The following is a 21,368-nucleotide window of genomic DNA, read 5'->3' as shown; positions in this document are numbered from 1 at the left end:
CCCTTCTGCTGTCGAGCGCACCAGGGGGGGTTTCTGAGTGGAAATCGGGCCTCGTGATTGCCCTGCCCGACGGCGTAAGCAAGGGGAGGGGGCCGTCATGAACAGATGAGGGGCGGTTCTAGAGGAACTTGGAGAATTCATTTGTCTCCCTTGACTGTGATGCCACAGCACGAAGGACGAGGAGGAGGAAGAGACCAAAGAAAACTCCCTTTTATTTTCTTGCAAAATAAAGCATTTGTGGGCAAAATGTTAACCTTCAAGCATCCTTAGTGGCCAGAGAGAATGGCCCCTTCTCTGACCTATCAAGGTACCAGCCTCTGAGCAGAAAAGAACATGTTTTACTCTCTGGTAATGGATAAGGGTCAGAGTATCCCCTGGACTTCTCCCCTCCTCCGCCCCTTCTGCCGACTGTGCCCAGTGCCTCCCTTCTTGGATTCCAGGCACATAAAGTGCCTGCAGAATGTCTGGCAGCTTTGCTAGGCACTAAGGATGAGTCCATTATCCTTAGACGTCAGAAGTCAAGAAAGTGATCTGGCAGTAAAATCTCATAAAACAAACCTATCCTTGTGAGCCTTCAGATTCTTCATCTGTAAAACGAACTTAACAGCATCCACCTACGTGAAAACAAAAGAGTTCTTCTTAGGATTATTACGTTTTGGTTACATGTTGCCACAGACGCCCAGCCCCTGAGAACCAATGCAAATGAAAGCCAATGTTAAGACTTCAATTCATCCCTCTACATGGGAAGGAACCAGCAATCAGAAAGGGGGTGTTATTACGGAAGAGATTTAGGACATAAAGCTGCAACACCATATTCTTGTCCCCAAATCATCCATCCAAGATTCCATCGGAATCTTTGGTGGCGGTCACATTTGTTTGCAAGATGGGATGTCTAGGCCTCATATGAAATGCTTTTATCCTGCCTTACAAACATGTGGTCTTTAAAAGGGATTTATGTTATACCTGATTATCACTTGCTTCCATAAAGCTAGGCCCTTGAAAAGAAGGAGCAAGCTTGAGAAACCTCATTTGTAAACCTGATGCTATTATAGCCCAAGAACCACAGTCTTGCCGTTTCTGTAGCTCCCTTTCCGAGCCAAGGAACAAGGGATGGGAGCTTATGACACACACAATCCAGGAACAGGAGTGGGAATAGTGATATCAGAAGAGTAGGGGAAAGAGAGGGAGAGAAAGAGAGAACCGATCACAATGATCAGATTGACACACAGCCTCACACCCCTCTGAAGGAGGAAGGACAACAGCAAACATGGGGGAAGGGAGACAACACAGTGTGAGAGATGAAAATAACAACAATATACAATCTATCAGCTGGTCATGAGGCGGGGCGGGGGGAAGAGCTGACAGCAAGGGCTCAATAGAAAGTAAATGTCCAGAAAAGAATGAAGGCAGCATATGTACAAACATGACTGCTTCCATTGATGCGTGCATTGTGATAAGAGTTGTACAAGCCTCCAAAAAAATGATTTTTCTTAAAAGAAAAACACACGAAATGAGAATATAAAAGAGTTTTGCTAAGTTTCTGGGGAAGTGAATGAACTTTTAATCCCATTTCCCAAGAACGTTTTGAGCTGCTTTGTATAGTAAAATGCCATCATAATGCTGAAAGTAGGGTTAAAAAGTTCAATCAAATAAAATGTGGGATGCAATAGTGGGAGGTTAAGGAAATGATTTGGATGACTTTGCTACAGAAGATGGGAGCCAGTAGTACTATATCTAACTGTACTTTAGCCATTGGGCATAATATCATATTCAGTATAATAGGAAAGCCAGGGATCGCTGTGTCAGTTTCCTACCATGAACTAGGTCTTGGGGAAGACCCTCGTTGAGATGGATCAACACAGTGACTGCAACAATGGGCTCAAACAAAGGAATTGTGAAGACAGTGCAGGACCAGGGGGGTTTTGTCTTGTGCATATGAATCAGAACTGACTCAATGGCACCTAACAATCACAATGGGTTTTCCATGGATTATTTTCTAAATCCTTAGCAAAAACCTATGAAATAGACTACTGGTTCTATTTTAAAGGATGTATGACTGTACAGTGGTTAGGGAGTTGGCTGCTAACTGGAAGGTTGGCAGTTCAAACCCACTAGCAGTTACTTGGAAGCAAAACGTGGCAGCCTGCTGTGGTGGATTTACAACTTTGGAAATCTAGTTCTACTCTGCCTGTAGGGTCACTATGAATTAGAATGAACTCAGTGACAATGAGGATTTTGTTTTGCTTTGTTTTGGGTTCTGGTCTTATTGTATGGAGGAGAAAATTAGGGCTTATAACCCTCACCATGAATTTGCATTTGTTTTTCCCCTCCCCCCATTTCTCTGTGTAATTGATAAAGTTAGAGGTAGAAGGAAGAGTCCACCATTTTGAAGAACTGTGGTAACTGTGTAAGAGCTGTGGGGCTGAGACCAACAGTGGGGATCTGCCATCGTGCTACTGGAGACCTTTCCCTGCTTTAAGCCACCCGCACAGTAAGTGGATTAAAAGCAAAGGAGTGTGGACTGGTGTCTGAATGCCCATCTAGCACATCCCTCACCACCTGATGCCTCCTCTCCCCCTTTCCTGACTTCAGCTCATTGTCAGTCACCAGTGCACAATGACTGGGTCTGTACTCTCGAACCAGATGGCTTCTCCTTGGCCAACGGGTCAGCACGTCCAAAATGGCATGAGTCATTCTAGCTGTATACAATCTGGGCTACAAGAAAACCATAACAGTAGTGACACATCGCCATTTCTCTGTTCCTCTCCAACCTGAAAAATTAGGGGAATTCTATCCTCCCAGGGAGTGTAAGCAGTAAGATGCTAACTGCAAGGTTGGTCATTCAAGTCCACCAAGAGGCACCTCAGAAGAAACGCCTGGTGAATCTATTCCTGAAAAATCTGTTGTTGAAAATTCGATGGCGTGCAGCTCTACCTTGACACACACGGGGTCACCATGAGTCAAAACCCACTCCGCAGCAACTGAGGGCTGTCTCGTACTTATTTTAAGATGCCATCACAACCCCCACCCCCATTTCCTTTTCCACCACGGCAGGCATTGGCACAAACTCCCCAGAGGTGGCCGGTGGGCTCTGTTGGGTCCTTATGATATCGCATGTCGCCCCCAGCTTCAATGCTGGGAGGAGGGTGGAAGCAGACAAGATGAGTGGCACAACTTCACCCCTTGTTCTCAAATTTGCTTCTCTCTCTCTTTATGTAAAACCCACCTATCAGATGGCACACCTATACTCCTGCCTAGGAGCTTGTGAATTGAGTCCCAGCTATTTGACAGTCTGGGACAGTCAGAAGATCTATGCACAATGTCTGCTAACTCCTAGGGCCCAGCCCCTGAATCCATACATGCTGTTTCCATTTTCCCCAAATACCCCAGTCTCATCCCCCTCTCCCACCACCATGCAGGCCATGAGAAAGCATCCTCCTCAGGGTAAAATGGAAGAGGGGAGTGGAAATATCGCCTGTGGAGCAAGAGATCTTGCTGCATTTTCTCCTCCCACTTCCTTCCTCCCTTCTTGCTCCTCCACTTCTCCTTCCTGGGTGACCCCTGGAGATTCTCTATTTGTCTCCTCTAAAACACAGAGTTCCCTCCCTCCTAGGAAGCCCTGGTGTCAGTCAACATATTACCCTTGGGGTCTCAACCCAACCCAAGTGGGCTCATCAAATCATCCCTTCTAATAAATACCAAGGCATTCCTTAGAGGAATCCAGATAACAAAAATTTCCCATCTCATGCTTTAGGATAATGTCTTTTTCACGAGGTATCCTCATTGCTCCTACAAGTGGCTCCCAGGAGACCTGCCTTCTGTGCCTCCTGTCTGTCTGGTCATGTCTGAATCTGCCACTGCTCCATCCACAGCTTAGGCCGGCCCCTGGGACTTCCATTCAGGTAATGGTTTGATTTTCAAGAATCGTTTGAGACGATTAACCAACTAGTGGCCAACAAGGTGATTCCAACTCATGGCACCCTCAATTGTGTCGTGGGGTTTTCAATTTCTGATTTTTTGGAAGGACACTAGGCTTTTCCCTGACACCCCTGGATTTGAACTTCCAACCTTATGGCTAACAGCCAGATGTACTAACCATTTGTACCTCCCAGAGACTCCTTGGGAAGATTACAGAGCTTGGAGAAACACAAACACTTTAGCAATTCTGTCTAGATGAAGTTTCTCTTTAAAAAGAAACAGGTTCTCTTTAAAAAGAAATATAGTGTCTGAAGGTGTGCCCATCCTAGCTTTTGACAGTGGAGTTAAAGCCGGTGGACGAAAGGACGGTCCTTTCTATGTCACTAACCAACTGGTGTGAAACTTGAATCTTCCGAGCCTCTGAGGTTACAGTTTAAAGCAACAATTGAAACTGCTTCCACCTGCTTGGGCAAGACCGCAATCCCTTGAGGGCCACCCCCCACTCCTACCACCAAATAGTCCTGTAAATTCCCGGAGGATGTCTCCTTTACACACAACATCATAGAGTCAGCTGTCTTGTCTTTTTTTTTTTTTAATTAGTTGAAGGCTGATAGAGCAGATCTTCAGTCCTATATTCAACCACTCATGAAACCTCCCATTGTTTTGCCTTGTTTCCATAACCACCACACCCCACCCCCGCACCTCTGCATCTCCTCTTGTTGGCTGTTGTTTTCCCCGTCACTCAAATAACACCTATCATCTAGCCTGTGGCCCCCTTCTCTGCCCCTCCCACCTGAGTAACCCTCCAAGGCCATTTCTTTCCACGCGAAATCTTTTCTTGGTTTTACTTTTCTACCAGGGCCATGTTTGCCCTTTTGTTTTTGACTAATTTCACTCAACACAATGCCCTCCAGGTTCTTTCATATCGTGAGGTGTTCCGTGAATTCTTCGTTATTTTCTAGGGTTGTGTAGCACTCCGTTGTGTGTATGCACCGATGTTTGCTCGGCCATTCTTCCACTGATGGGCGTTCCTTCTTGTTGCTATTGTGAACAGTGCTTTGATGAACACGAGTATGCACATACGCGTTCGTGTCATGGCTCTTTCTTCTTTAGGATCTGTCCCCAGTGGAGAGATTGCTGGGTCATAAGGTATTCCTATGCCCACGTTTAGAGGACGCGCCAGGCTGCTTTTCACAGTGGCTGTATTGTTTCGCAGTCTCACCAGTAATGGACGCAGATTCCTCTCTCCAACATCGTTCCTGGCATTTGTGGTTTTCTGGGTTTGTGTGTGGTTGGGTTTTGTTGTTGTTGTTGTTTTTAACTTTGCTCTCCATGCTGGCCGGAGGTGGTATCTCATCACTGGGTTGACGTCTGTGTTTTCATATTGGATTTACTGAGGTTCTGATTTGCAGGTAATAAAATTCATCCTCAGGTGCACATCTTGATAGGGTTTGAAAATGTGTGCAATGGTTTCCCTGCCGCCACAAATGAGATGTCGACCTTGCCAGTGCCCAGCTTGCTGGTGTCTTCCCCTACACCTAGCCCTTGGCATCCGCTGAACTCTGTCCCTCAATTCTGCATTTTCCAGGATATTGTAAGTACAGGGGAAGCGTGTCTTATTATTGAGCTGTAAAGCCTGCTTTTGACAATTCTGGATTCAAATTCTTGTTGGCTATCCGTTTGCCATGGATCTCTCTTTAAAAGTTAACCCAAGCTGATACCAAGGGCTCAAGTAGAAAACAAATATTTTGAGAATGATGATGGTAACAAATGTACAAATGTGCTTGCCACAAGAGTTGTAAGCACCCCCAATATAATGATTTTAAAAAAAGAACAAAGGACTACTGCATGGTTTAAAATAAAGGTGGGAACAGATCACAATGACCTACATATAACCCCCTACCTGAGGGACAGACAACAGAAAAGTGGGTGAAGGGAGACATTGGTCAGTGTTAGACATGAAAAAATAATTTAGAAATTATCAAGGATTCAGGAGGGAGGGAGGGGGGAAGGGAGGGGAAATAAATGAGCTGATATCAAGGGCTCAAGTAGAAAGAAAATGTTTTGAAAATGATGATGGCAACATAAGTACAAATGTGCTTGACAATGAATGCATGCATGTATTGTGATAAGAGCTGTATGAGTCCCCAATAAAATGATTCAAAGATAAAATAAAGATGTTTTCCAGGGTCATAAAAACAAACAAAACACAACAAAAAAAAAAAACCCAGAAACTTAACCTTTCAAGGAGCCCCGCTTGGCCACTGTGCACAGCACTTTCAGCCTCCTCTTCAGAGAACATGTACAATAGTGAAAGTCAACTTTTTAAAAAAATGGATGCCTTTAAATGAACGTGCAGGTCATCAACCACAGCAACACCCACGCAGATTTTGAAAAGGCGTGTATAATATCTGTTGTAGGGTGGATTCCTTTGGGAAGCAGACAAAATGCAATGCTCCTTTCCCTAAGCAAACTTGTCAAATGTACATGCGTTAAAAAGCTTTTTGTCCAGTGTCAGAAGGCATGTAACTCATAAACTAAACCAAACTCGCTGCCATCAAGACAATTCCAATTCGCAGTAAGCCCATGGGGCAGAGCTGACCTGCCTTTGTGCGGTGCTGAGGTTGTAAAATATGGAAATAGAAAGTCTCATCTTTCTCCCACAAAGTGTGTTTGAACCCCTAACCTCGAGGTAAGTAGCCCAATGTGTAACTCACTACATCACCAGAACTAAAATGCATCATGAACTCCCGAGAGGGGACCCAGGGCTCTGAGCTCAGCTTCCCTGATTGATTTGGAGCACAGGGAGGGGCAGCATACACGGGGATTTCAACACCCCAGAAGCAGTTCCAAGGCTCCCCATAGATCCATTATGTACAGCTGGAAACACCAGGACTGGTGAGCCCCGAGGTCCTTTCTGGGTGAACAAAATCTATGGTTTTCTGTGCTCCAGTGACAGAGCATCAAGGTGCCCCAAGGGACACATTTGCCTAGGGCCTAGAATTGTAAAAAGCCTTGGAAAGACCAAGGAGATGTATTATGCTTGTGTTGATCCTGAAAGAATGGGAGGCGGGGGTGGGGTGGGTGGTGACAATATTCCTGGTAAATCCTAGTTTCTTTTGTCACCCCTATGTGTTCATGCATTCGCAGTCAAGGTGAGATGGCCAGATCTGGTTCTGAATCAGCTGGCTCACGCCTCTCTTCTTTCTGTGGACCTTGCTGCATTCTTTCTCAGCGCTTCCCATGAACACACTTAATTGGCCATGTGTCAGCTCAATGGCTGAGCTGATCTAAGTCTTGATGAATCTTTCCTGCTCTTTGCCCCCGGCCCCAGCTTGCCACATAATTCAGTATCATCAGCACTCACCATGAATTCACATTTGTTCTTTTTTTTCTGGGTCATTTATAAAGCTAGAGGCAGAAACATTGATATGGAGGAAATGTTTCTGCCTCTCCATTTTGCTGTTGAATATTAATAACGAAAGCAGACACTTGTGAAACACGTGGATGAACATGAGGGTCATGGACAAGAGATGCTTTAGACAGATATTTGGAGGCAGGATGGGGAAGTTGTGCAGAGACAGAGGTTGGGTTTCAGATGACAATTAGGTCAGCTCACCTTCTTTATCACCCTCTCTACTGGCTTGTCTCCAGGGCTACTTTTTCACCCTGAAATGTGCAGTTATTTCTTTCTTGCCCCAAATAATTCAGCTTTGGCTCTATTTTACACACTCCTCTCTGTAAAATGAACCTCCCACAGTTAGCCAGGCACACTTCTTGGTGAAATAGAGGAGTCAGCAAAAGAGAGAGAGAAAAAGGGGTATACCCTTAATTAGGTGGATTGACACGGTGGCTGCAACAATGGGCTCGCACATAGCCGACAATTGTGAAAATGGTCCAGAATAGAGCAGTGTTTTGGCTCTGTTGGATATAGAACTGCTAATGAGATAGAACCAACTCAATGGCATCTAACAACACCAATTTTCTTATAAGAAGCATAACACCAAGAGTATTAATTAAGCCTAGCCTTTGGGAAATGATGGCCCACTACCGTCTTAACCAGTTCCAAAGAAAAAAATAATGAAACTAACCCGCTATCTCTAGGCAAACTAAGTCCTAGCTCCTCTCGACAGGGCTTCCCAGGTTGGACGTCTTAAAGTAGCAGACAGGCTCATCGGTGCCTGCGGAGAGGCTGGAAGATTTGAACTGCTGACTTTACGGTTAGCAGCCCAACCAATGCTGTGCCAACGTGCTAGGCCACAGGAGCCACATAAAACAAAACAAAACAAAAGACCATCGCCATCAAGTAAGTTCTGATACATTGTGACCTAGCAAAAGAGTGGAGCGGCCCCATAGGGTTGATTCTCACTACCGGAAGTCTCCGTAGGCAGAGGGCAACATCTTTGTCCCGGAGAACGGGTTGGAACTGCCAAGCTTTTCAAATAGTAGTTTATTACTTAATCCTTGTGCCAGCAGGACTCCTTGACAGGAGGGAGGCAGGCATGTGGGAGGATAAAAGCTGGTTTTCTCAGCACTGTTGACATTTTGGGCCAGCTAATCCCTTGTTGAGCCTGCTATTGTAGCCTGTAGAGCAGCATTCCTGGTCTCTACTCACTAAATTCAACCCCCTTCTTCCTGCCCTCTACCCGATTACTAATTTTCAGCTCCCTGGGATCAAATCTAAGCTCTACCACCAGCACTAAGAGTGTGACTTTGGGAAATTTACCAAACCTCTCTGCCCTAGTCCATCATCTATGAATTAGGGCTAATTACCGTGCCTCCATCATAGGATTTGTATGATCATTAAAGTTTGTACTTGTAAAAGCATCAGAATAGGGCTTGCTGTATATAAAAAAGTACTCGGTAAAGTTAGCTCTTTCTATTCCAAAGGGTGCGTCAAATTATTCCTTCTGACTCTATCTGGACCTATCCTTAAAAGAATGTCTGATGAATACAATTCACATTCCAATTTGACATAATGATGTTATTTTTATCCAATTCTGAAAGCCTCAGAACATGCATTCAACTCCAGTTTTCAAAAAAGGACTTGAGCTCTGATTTAGCTTAATGAAAAAGACCAATGCCTTTTGGAACACACACACACACACACACACACACACACACACACACCCTTATGTCTGGAACTAGGGTGTCATCTTGACTTCATCTGCATAAGGATGGAGTCCTGATTACATGTGGGGTAAACATTGAGCTTCTAACCACACAGTCCTTAGTTCAAAACCAACAGTTACTCCAAAGGAGAAAGGTGAGGCTGTCTTCTCCCATAAAGACTTACAAAGCCTCAGAAAGCCCATGTAGTGCTGCTGAGTAGGAACTGACGCCATGGAGGTGGATGGGTATACTTAAGGGTGAGAACTCGTATTTAAAGCAGATAAACACCCGTTCTATACACAAGAGGGGAACTGGCATCCTCCCTTTTGCCTCTGGAAATGTGTGTGGACTTGTGTTTCTACTGGGTACCTTTTGTTCATATTCTCCCACTGATTTTTGAAAAACACATTCATAAGTTTTGCACATGGAATAAGCCTCTAGTGATTCCCCTCTGACCATAAATGAGGGATGGTAATAAGCTCATTATCAGATAGAGCGTATTGGAGAGATGATTACAGTAGATTAAAATGATAGATCTGACTGGAATGGTCAAAACCATGTCAGCTGATCTCCCTTTTGATGCACTGTGAGCTTGATCTGGTTTTTAATATTTTCTGGGGGGGGGTGAGTTCCCTTTCAAATTGGGGCTTATCTCTGTTGTATTTTGTTATTGTTGATAGCAGTTTTACTCTCTCTGTTATGGATCTCTCCATATTTTTGGTATATGAAACCTGGTTGGGTGAATCTATTGAGACAACAACTAGAATAAGGGTTCCCAGGGGTGTGGGGCATGATAGGGTAGGGTAATAGGGAGCTGATATAATCAGTACAAAAAGGAAGACAATGTTTTGAAAATGATTGTGGTAGTGATTGTATAACACTACTTGATATGACTGAACTACTGAATGGCATGCTATCTGGATTATGTCCTAATAAAATGGTTTTGGGAAAACAACCAACAACAAATAGTAAATTTTCATTGTGACTTGAGTAGGGGTTTACATATCAGAGAATCTGTTTTTATTGAACAACTTAAAGTACTGACCAGACTCCCTCACCTTGCCCCGCTCCCCTCCCCTTTGATGACTCTTCTCCCTCTTGCGAAATGCTATCTTCCAGGTCACCCAGCTCATACCTGTTGGCCCACTCACCTAGTGCTTCATCTTTCCTCCCTGTCCCTCCATCCTTAGTAACCACCAGTCTGTTTCCTTTGGTAAGAACACTTTTGTCTTGATTTTTTTCTTTATAACAAACAAGAAATGTTTAAGCCTAGAGAAAATTCAGATTGGGTCAAGAGGAAGTGAACTGACCAAGCATCATGTTATACCATGGTTTGATCCACCACAATCAAGTTTACAATCATCTCAAGCTGGTAGAGTCCCTCGCCTGTGGCCAGAGGGAATCTGGAGCAGCTTAATCTGACTACAACAGTGGTTCTCAACCTTCCTAAAGCCGTGGCCCTTTAATCCAGTGCCTCATGTTGTGGAGACTCCCAACCATAAAATGATTTTCATTGCTACTGTTATGAATTGGGTGACCCCTGTGAAAGGGTCATTCAACCCCCAAAGGGGTCATGACCCACAGGTTGAGAACCGCTGGACTAGATACTCTGCAGATGGATTTTGGGTTTCCACTGTCGTTCATGGACTTCTACACACTGGGTGTTCACAATTTTAGCTCTGATAAGTTTCCCTTCATCATATTTGGATTTTGTTATCATCATCTTTGGATCACCCAGGCTAGGTGCTTCTTCCGTGTGGGCTCGGTTGATGTCTCCCTGAGATGACTGCTTGTTTGGATACAAGCCTTGAAGATTCCAGACACTGTTCCCATGAATAGCCACGCACTGTCCACTTGATTCACCACACTTTGCTGTTGTACCCTTATCTCCCGTGCTCTTTTCACGAAGGTGAGTATCAAGCAGAGTCATGTTATAAAGACTAACTGTTCTTGGTTTGGGGCTAGAATTAACTGGTATCCCAGAATACATCTGCTTGTCCATGGCTTATGAACCACTCTGGTTTCCTTTGGCAGATATATTATGGAAAAAACAAAAGCCAACAAGAACAAGAGCAAAAACAAGACAAAAACAAACAAACCCCCCCCCCACCCCAAACAAATCAAACAAAAAGGAAAACATTGTTAATGGCCTCCCTGGGGTAGCAGGCAATTGCATTGATAACATCAATGATGTATGCAATGGCACAGAATTTAGGGTATGAACAGTTTTAGGAAAATATAATTTAAGGCTATGCAGTTCAATGGTTTAAATATATTTTAAAGAGTTGTGCATTCATCACCACAGTCAATTTTAGAACTCCCCTGCCATAGTCCCAAGAAATCATTAATCTATGTACTGTCTCTATAGATTTACCTATCTTGAATTTCATACAAGGAAAATCACACACACACACAAACCCTCAACAACTATACCAAAAAAACAACACAGAAAAACCTAAATCCAAAAGAAAGCAGAAAATAATGAAAACTAGAACAAGTTAAAAATGGATCAGAGGTAATGCAGACAGATGGGCCTCTCAGGTCAGAAGGCTCTCAAAATACAATGGAGGAAGCGTTGTCTTCTCAAAGCAGAGTTAACCATCGTGGCATAGGTGGTGTAAAGCCTTAAAGACCTTCCGGTGTTGATGGAAACCAGACTCAAAATGAGAAGAAACAGCTGAAAACGTCTAGTAATAACTTGATCTTGGAATGCATGAACTGTGACTCTAGGAAAATTAGAAGTTGTTAATGCATAAAGGAGATAGAATGCATAAAGATGAATGCGCTAGGCATTAGTGAGTTGAAGTGGATTGCTATTCTTAATTTTGAGCCCGACAGTCATATGGTTTACTATGCCAGGAATGGCAAATTCAATAGGATTGATGTCACATTTATTGTCAAAAAGGATATTTCAAGGTATGTCCTGAAGTTCAGCGTTGTCTGTGATAGGACCATATCTATCTGAGCACAAAGAAATTCAGTCTATTAATTACTATTTAAATTTATGCACCAACCATTAAAACTAGTGATGAAAAGTTAAATAATTTTATGAATGTCTTTGGTCTGAAATCAATCAAATATGCAATCAAGATGCATTGATAACTATTGGAAATTGGAATGCAAAAGTTGGCAACAAAGAGGAAGGAACAGTTTGGGGAAAATATGGTCTTGAGGATAGAAAAGATTGCATGATAAAAATTTGCAAAACCAACAACTTATAACAAAAACCTGCTTTCAAAAACACAAGGGTAACTATGCAAATGGATTTCTGCAGCTGTAAGACAGAGAAAGCAAATATAAGCACAATTGTGAGGATGGAACAGGACCCGAAAGCGTTTTGATCTGTTTACATAGGGCTGCTGTGAGCACAAACAACGTGATGGCCTCTAACAACAAGAGCATTCCTGGGGGGCTACTCCACAACATGCTTATTCATTTGTTTGATCACTGGGTTTGCCTGGCTTGTCTAGAGAAACAAAATCAGTGACACTCATCTATGCACAGGGAAGAGCTTTAGATCAAGAAATACTCTATCAAGACGGCAGCCTAGCCCAGTCTAATTGGAATCCATGTGTCTGGTGCTAGATGGAGCCCTCTTTAGACTCCTCGAGATGCAACCCATGGAGGCCACCCTGAGAGGCAGGTACAGAGTCCCAGCAAACAGGGTGGCAAAGGGGCAGAGAGAGAGGGGCAGGGTCCCCAGGATCTCTATTATAAAAAGGCCACACCTCGGAAAAGGCAAGTTGACATAAAGTTTGAATGACAATCACTTTCTGATGTTTTGAATTTTTTGTTATTGTTGTTTTTGTTGGGATGGGGAGACTTGTATGAATCATTGGGTGAATTTATGTATTTATTATGTAGAGAATTTGGAATGAAAAAAATCAGGAAGGCAAAACTCAATCAAGTTTATTAATCAGTAGCAGATAGTTATATTTTTGGCATATTTCTAGTGTAGTTTTATTAATTCTGCATATACTTCAGGTATATTCCGTCAATATGCTACTGATGTACTCATTTTGCCACCGACTAATTATAAACAATTCTTTGTGTCAATATTGTATGACCTTATGCACAATTTGGCCTTTTTGGTTCTCAGTTCTCACATCTCTGAAATGGAAATGTTGAAATGGAAAACCTTTGGCATCTAATATGCTGAGACATACTCTAAGTACACAAAGCAATGTAATTCTCTTTCTTCTTCTCTCCTCTAGCTTTTCGTAGCTCTGCATAGGACCCCGCCACTCTATTCCAGACTCTCGTAAACCTATAGTTAATTTGGGCTTCTCCAAGAAAGGAGGGCATGTGAAGCGGCACATTCTTCAAATGCTTTCCCTTCCACTCACAATTTCTCTGTGCCTCAGAAGACAAACAATCCCCCTTCTTTTCTGCACCACACTTTCATTCCCTCCCCAGCCATCTCTTCTGTAGAAGTTACCATTGCAACCTTTTCTTCCTCAGAGGCGGGAGAAGATCTGGTTTTCAGTCCCTGTCCAGGGGAGGAGGTTTATCTCCACCTCACAGGGAGCTAAACTTAGCTTCTGAGCATCTAAAACAATCGCTCACATTGACACAAGTGAGCAAGGATGGTGTAGTGCTGAACCAGGTCTGCTGGTCTTCACGGCTCTTCCACCTCACCACCGTCTTGCTTGGATGGAGTGCACCCACAGATTCTGTGAAGGGCTCATTCTTCATCTTTCTGCTGTTTGGCCCCATAGCGTTGTCATCTGTGAGCTGTTCTGATGGTTTATGTTGACCTGGCTGTGGGGCTGCTTCTTGGCCAGATGCCCATTTGAAAGTCTGCTTACCTGCTTACTGTTGTACTTTTTAGGGAAAACGCTTGGCTTTTAGAGGGTGATTTTCAATCACTGACTTCAGTTTTTTTAATATATTTTAATGCTAGCCATGCAAAAGAGTAGTATACTGGTATGGTACCCTGTGTGTACAGTGAAAAAAATAAAAAAGCGAAACTAAACAGTATGGCCAAGGACATATGTGTAGAAAAATAGAAAGGAAATGAAGAGCACGTGTGTGAGTTAGCAATGACAACAAAAAGGTCAGGTTATGGAATCATGTAACACGGGGGTCTCATAAACTCTGCCATTTCTTCCCATGGAACTGGGGTTGGTCCATCTAGGATGGGAGTGTCTGGGGTGATTAAGCTCGGCTCTGTTTCACCTTCCTCCCCAACTAGGCCACTAGGTCAGTCCTGTTCTCTCTATGGTCACTGCAGAGGTTCAAGAAAGCAAGTGGAAACAGACATCTCATCGCTGCCTCCTGCTATTGGCCAGGCAGTTACATGGTCAGACCTAAAGAGAGAGGTTTTCACCCCTGAATGCTCATAGCTCTTCATAGGATGGATAGGAAGAAAAGGTGAGATGGGGAAGCGTCTTATCAATGAAAGAGGGATTTGCAAAGTTTTCTGACAGGAGTGTGTATACAGTAGAGGGTGCAGAACTGGAGCCAGCAGCTCAGTTGGACATTGAATAAGGGAGGCCACTGAAGAATAAATGTATTTGAAATGTGGTGCTGGAGAAGAATATTGAAAGTACCATGGACTGCTCAAAGGACAAACCAATCTGTCTTGGAAGAAGTATGGCCAGATTGCTCCTTAGAGGCAAGGATGGCAAGACTTAGTCTTACATACATTGGCCATATTGTCAGGAGAGACTAGTCTCTGGAGAAGGACATCATGTTTGGTAAAGTGGAGGGGCGGCAAAGGAGAGGAAGGCCTTCGGCAAGATGGACGGACACAGTGGCTGCAGCAGTGGGCTCTGGCATGGGCACAATTATGAAGATCGTGAAGGACCAGACATGTTCCGTTCCGTTGCACTTAGGGTCACTAGGGGTTGAAGCCAACTCGATGGCACCAAACATGACAACACTGACTCACTGCTGAGTCCTACTCTAGGGGTCCTATAGGAAAGAGTAGACCTGCCCCCATGGGTTTCTAAGACTGTAAATCTTTATGGGAACAGAAAGCCTCATCTTTCTTCAGTAGAGTAAATGGTGGAGTCAAACAGCCAACCTTGCAGTTAGCAATCCAACACATACTCCACTCCACTGGAGGTCTATAATCCACAAAAGGCTGCGACACATTAGCCGATGCTATGCTGCTGCTGCTGGTTGTACACATGACACATGTACACATGACTGCATAACATGCTGTTCTTTCTTTGCATCTAATATTGATTAGGGCTGAAGTTCTTTTAGACGTCATTTAAGCTACTGGATCCAGAAAATAAATAATAAAAGCACAACATTGAGAGCCTCGTATCCTATGCTATTTTAGATTCATTTTTTTAAATCTACACTTTTCTTAAAAATTTTTCTGGCTTTCTAATTCTGTTTACTTTCACTTGCTAATATAAACGATCATTTTGTTATCTGGCATCTGTGTTCGTGTCATCTACATGCATATTTCTAATATTAGAAAGCTGCTCACACTTTAACAAATGAAGCCTTTAAAGTTTAACAGAGTTCATTTCCTTCATTCCTTTTAAAATAAACTCATCTAAAACCACAAATTGTTGTCCTGGCAGTTATTAGTCTGGATTGATTAGGTTTGATCTCTGGGTTAATTTCACATGTAATCATATTATAGTTAGTCACACCTAGTGGCTCTATTAATTCAGATGTATTTTCACCTCCTTACCTATTAATTACAATCACCTCTAAAGACTGATTGGGTCTCGACTACCCAAGAAAAGCAATCCTCATATATCAGGGAACAAATTACTTATTGCCTCTCACACTGCAAGAAAGAACTAGGTGGGCTTGGAGGCTCCATATGAATATTATCGATGACATCTTTACTCTCTGCGTTCCTTGCAGATGAATGGAGTACCTTTTAAATGGCCCAGCAATATGAAGGCCAGGTCAACACAGACAGCAGAACTCACGTGGGAAAGAAACGGTGGGAGAGACAGGGTGGAGGTGGGCACTATACCACAATTTTTTCCCAACAGTTTCATTGGCAAGTCATTTACATATCGTTCAATCATTCAATCATATCAAAGAGAATTGCACAATCAACCCCGCATCCATTTTAGAGCCAACGCTGCAAATTTTATCCATACGAACTAAATACATAGATGGTCAAGGTCTACTTAGTAATCTGTTTTCTTTTGTCTGAGGGCTCTCTAGAGAAACAGACTAGAGCTATTAATAGCTTCGGTGCTGTATGTACACACAAATCTCTGTGTGTGTGTGTGTGCATGTGTGGGGGTGGGTGGAGAGAGAGAGTTTTGCTTCAAGGAATCAGCTCATGCGCTGGTGGGGCTGTCAATTCTGTGATCTAGGTCAGGCGACACAGGCTGGCGACTCCTGCAGGCTTGCCTCCCTAAACCATAGGGCAGTTAATCAGGACTGCAAAAAGGAAGAATGTTCTGGCAAAATGTCTATTGACATACCTTAGGAAAATGCCCTTGGGCTCTTGAAGCTTTCAGCTGATTGATGGAGGCCTGTCCATGTTAAGTGAGGTCACCTGACTTAATCACATGGACTTACTTTTATGTAAGCTGCCAGACCAGTGTTTTTCCAAACCACTGGACCTGATAGCCTCACCAAGGTGACACATAAAATTAACCATCACACTAGGTAGCTAAACTTGGGGACAGGCTGGGTAGAAAGTTTGAGGCTGGGTCTGCACTTAGTGAGCAAAACACAGTGCCTATAGTCTGAGCCCCAACTGTCTGCTGCCCCAGCCTGATTCAAACCCCACTGAGACCAGCACTATTTAGAAGGATTGTGGGCAGGGCATGTGGTTCCTTTGACTCCTTCATTAAAGCTCGGCCTCATTGGGGCATCGAGGGGAACCCTCAATGGCCTTTCAAAGCATGGCTTTCACTGAGGGACAATTCTCTTTGTTGATTATGGTTAGGTGTCATTGGGTCATTTCCGGCTCATAGCAAGACTAGGTACAACAGAACCAAACACTACCTGTTCACGTGCCAACTTACACTCTTATGTTTGAGCCCATTACTGTAGCCGCTGTCTCTCAGTCTTGTTGGGGTCATCTCCTTTCAGATTGCTTTCATGAATCTCTACTTTACCCAGCATGATGTTCTTTTTAGGGACTGGTTCCTCCTGCCAACATGCCCAAAGCAGCTGTGAGCATCCTGGCAGTATATCCTCCAGGGCAGATTTAGTCCTTCCCCTGGCAGCTCAGGGTGCTTTCTGAACTCATTGCCAACACCACCGCTCAGTGCCAGTAATTATTCTCTGGACTTTCCGACTCCTTGTCCACCTTTCTCATGCACAAGGAAAATGAAACTACCATGACTTGGGTCAGGTGCACCTTAGTTCTCAGAGTGACGTCTTTGCTTAGCTTGTGACATGAAAGCTACAGGTCTGAGGACATCATAGTCTCTATTTCTCAGTAGATGAAGAATTCTCTAAGTTCCAAGACAAGCTCAGGCTCCCACTCCCCTGCCCGAGCAACTCAGAGTCTCATCATAAAAAACTGGAATCCTACGATGGATTTGTGCTTCCCTTTCACTTGGATCAGCAAGAAACTCAGTCATATTTGGTGCTAAACTTCTGTACCTGTTTAGGCTCTAACCACCCACACACCTGCATGATAACTCTCATTTCCACCTATGGATCATTTATTTTCATTTGACTCTTTAACCGACCTTGGATATTCGTTTCTGCAAATACCCAATTTATTGTCTGTCTAACATTGGTTAAGCACGATGGGATGTGAGTACACACACAATGCAGACTTAAAGTACAAAACTGGTGAGGTGAATGGAGGCGACTGGGAGAGCTACGTGTAGGGAACAAAGCTGTGAAGTCAGTGAGCCAACTGATGTGGAGGTGTCTCAATCTTCAATATTCCCTAGGGGCAGAGTTACTTTCTGAGCCGTCAGGGGAGCCCTCTTCTCCTATTCCCCCAAAGTCTAAGGATTCTCCTTGTATCTCCTCTATTTTACACCTGTTGTCCTACCCCACACTTCTTACTCCAGGTAGCAAATGGAGGTCAGAGCTTCAAGGTGTCCTCTGGACCTGCTTTCAGGCCATCTCCAGCAAGTCTCTTCCCTGCTCTGCACAGAGTGCTCTCCAGGACCCCTGGCTGGAGGTAGACCAGTAGGGTCTTCTCTGCTTGGCAGTGGGGGCCTCAGAGAGTTTTAGGAGTAGAGATTAAAGTACAGTAGAACTATCACCATCATCCCATCTGATAGAGTCTATTTTGTGCCGCTTGCATTTACTGAAGCTCAGGCCCCAGGAATGTCTACACGGACGGCATCATAATCATGCAGTTGTAAGATCAGTGACATTGTTTATTAGTTACATCTTTTCAGCACTGGCATCTTGATCCAACCAAATCTTGTAGATTGTCTCTAGCCTGAAAGAGTAGAGGTGTCCTCATTGAAGCAGGCTAGACATGGGAAGCCAAAGACTCCTTGCTCCAACCTCCCCCACCCTTGGGTTGTTCCTGAGGTTCACCTATGGAAGCCTTGGGGTTCTTGAAGGAGCACTTGAAAAACCATGAAAATGGGACAGCCTAACAATGAACAGGACGGGTTTGAATCCTGCCTCTGTAACTTGTCTCTTGATCATGAGTAAATTACTTACCTTCTGAAAGCCTCAGTTTCTGGGTCTGTGAAATGGGGGTGGGATTGTGTTGCTCCATTGGGGTGGATATTGACACTGGTAATTCCCAGATGAGCTCAGGCTCATAAAGTACCAGACACACTTAAAATCATAGGGCCACTTGGTCAAGACACGAGGGGATCCCTGGGTGGTGCAGTGGGCAAGCATCCGGATGCTGGCTATTAGGCAGGTGGTTTGAATTCACCTAGAGGTGTCGCAGAAGATAGGCCTAGAGATCGAGCCACCTCTGCAGCACTCCTAGCCTCACCAGGAGTCGAAATTCCCTTGATGACAGCTGACCAGGCCTAACCAGAACGAATGGGGTTGACGCCTTGCTGAGAATTTGAAGTTCCATCCCAGATGTGCTTGTCAGATCCCACATTTTAATGAGATTCCCAAGTGATTCTTACATGTTGTCTGGTGATTCTTAAAGCATACAGGCAGTCCTCGGGTTACCAACCAGATTTATTTCTAAATCTGTCTTTAAGTCAAAATGTATCGGTAAGTCCTGGGGTTCTTATTTAGCATCCATTAATTAAATGTTTAACGAGCCCTGGTGGTGTTATTAGACATGCGACTGCTACCTGCAAAGCCAGCAGTGCAAACCCACCATGATGCTGAGGGGGAAAAATGAGGTTGTCTGCTCCCACAAATAGTTACAGCCCTGGAAACCCGATATAGGGTCACTACGAGCCAGAACTGACTTCATAGCAGTGGTCAGCAGGGGTAACAATATAAAACCATTCCAAATACATGAAAGCGTCTTTGGTATACCACCAGCACTTGAGTCAGCTTGCTGCTTTGGACGTATGTTTACAAGAGTAACTAAGAGGCGAATTTAAGCCAAAGACAAAGTCACACACTCAACACAGTCTCATAGAGACACGAGCCAACACAAAAAGGCATTCTCCTTGCTCATGCTGATGAACTGTGGGAGGGACACAATGTGCTCCGGAGTGTCCCAGAGGAGTGCCTGGTGGGACCGTTACCATGAACCGTTGCTTTACCCCTGCATCTCACTACAAGAGGCCTTATGGCACCTCTCCTGAGGTGCACGTTGTTGGTAAGTCTGCCGTTCTTAACCTGGGGACTTGCTGTACCTAAGGGTCACCTGGGGAGCTTGCTAGATTATAGATATTAGGGGGGGGCGGGGAGGAGCAATTTCTCAGCAGGGGGCTGAGTGGAAATGAAGCTGTTTGACGTCAGACCACTAGCAATCACATCACAGCTTAGTCCTTTCAATAAACCCAAAAGAGTCTCAGGATTCAGGAAATGAGGTCAATCAAGCTCCATCAATCAAAGAAACCCTCAGAAGACACTTTTTTTCCAGTCAGAGAGATGGCATAAACCCAATCGAATTAACAAGCTGAAAGTAAAATAGCAACAAATTTAAGACATTTCTTTTGAAATTCTGACCCCCAAATCATGATTGGACTTTTCCAAAGGCATGAGCCCTCTTTCTGGATGACCCGTTGGCAGGGTGATCTTGGGCAGCCAGCTGATGGGGCTGAGCAGCATTTCCCTTTCTGGAAACGAGCCAGCGGACCCCTGCTCCCAGGTGTGAGGAGAAACAAACAGGATATTGAGAGAACCACGCAGGCAGCCTGCAGGCTGCTTGTCGGAGAGCCAAAGGAGGCCTTGGCCTCAGGGAATACTTTTTGCATCTGACCTGTTTCCCTCTGGGAAGCTCTCCAACCGTCTGGAATCCCCAGCAGTTCCGCTAAGCAGGTCAATAAAGCAACTTTAAAATAGCTGAAATGGCTTTAATAAAGCTGAAAGATTCATTTTAGTGTCCTTTCTTGGCACAATCTGGCCTGGTTTCACCTTATGATGGCCACTTCCTTGCTTAGCACGCGGAGGACTCCACTCTGTTCCCAGGAAGGGAGGGTCTGTGCTGGAGCCTCAGGCCCAAGGGGGCTGAGGAGAAGGAACGGAAAGAGCCACAGGCACTGCTGGCGTGAATAAAAAGCTGTAACTGAGAAGGTCCACATTTCCAAACAGTCCCTCCTTCTAGTATTTCTGCCATCCCCAATCCCTGGGGACATCAGCGGCTCCTTGGACGCTGAAGCGGTGTGTCCTGGTTAGTAAAAGCCCAGTTCCTGGGCTCTTCTCCCTTCCAGGCCTCTACGACTCATTGATTCACGATTTTCTTGAGTGTCACTGAGACTGGAATGTAGAGGAAAGAGCGAACCCACAGCCAGCCCTCATGGAGCGTCCAGTCTGGTGAGGAGTGTGTGTAGGGGGGGGGGGCACAGGACTGTTAGGGTCCTGGGGCTGCTGAGGGTCCGGGGAAGACTTCCCGTGGGAAGGAGAGGCCCCTTTCTCTGAGATGATAAGCTGTAGCAAGTGACGGGGCAATGGGGGTTGAGGAGCGAATTCCAAGTGGATGGTCCTGTGCAAAATCTCTGCCAAAGGAAGGACGGTGGTTCCCAGACAGGGGAGATTCAGAAAGGTCCGGAGCTCGAGACTCTGGTTGGTCTCTTGCTGCCAGGCAGGGGAAGGACCTCAGCTTTCCATCTGTACACTGGGGCCCAGATCCTCCTTGTCGCCTGTTGGTGAAGATTAGCAATAGAACGTGTCATTGTCACCGGATAGACTGAGCAGCAGCGGGCAGCGTCCATCCTCCCCTCCCACGCATGCGGCTCAGCTTTGGGGTTGGGGAATCCCCGATCCCCGGTGTTCGCGCGCCTAGAGGACCAGAAGCCCGCCGCCACCACGGGCTCGGGTCGTCCCCTCTGCCC

General features: G+C 44.7%; 1 protein-coding gene across 1 annotated transcript in view; it reads right to left on the bottom strand.

Moving 5' to 3' along the window:
- Positions 1-18,667, bottom strand: part of LOC142445786 (zinc finger and SCAN domain-containing protein 16-like) — a 111,390-nt gene extending 92,723 nt beyond the window's left edge. Inside the window, exon 1 of the mRNA XM_075547689.1 lies at positions 18,610-18,667. Within this exon, the coding sequence (XP_075403804.1) occupies positions 18,610-18,667 (58 nt within the window). The remainder of the gene's footprint in view (positions 1-18,609) is intronic.
- Between the last annotated feature and the right edge of the window lie 2,701 nt (positions 18,668-21,368).

Source organism: Tenrec ecaudatus, chromosome 4 (genome assembly GCF_050624435.1).
Source record: "Tenrec ecaudatus isolate mTenEca1 chromosome 4, mTenEca1.hap1, whole genome shotgun sequence".
Classification (NCBI taxonomy): Eukaryota; Metazoa; Chordata; class Mammalia; order Afrosoricida; family Tenrecidae; genus Tenrec; species Tenrec ecaudatus.
Note: the sequence above shows the minus strand (reverse complement) of the source record. Positions and strands in the feature narration are given on the sequence as shown.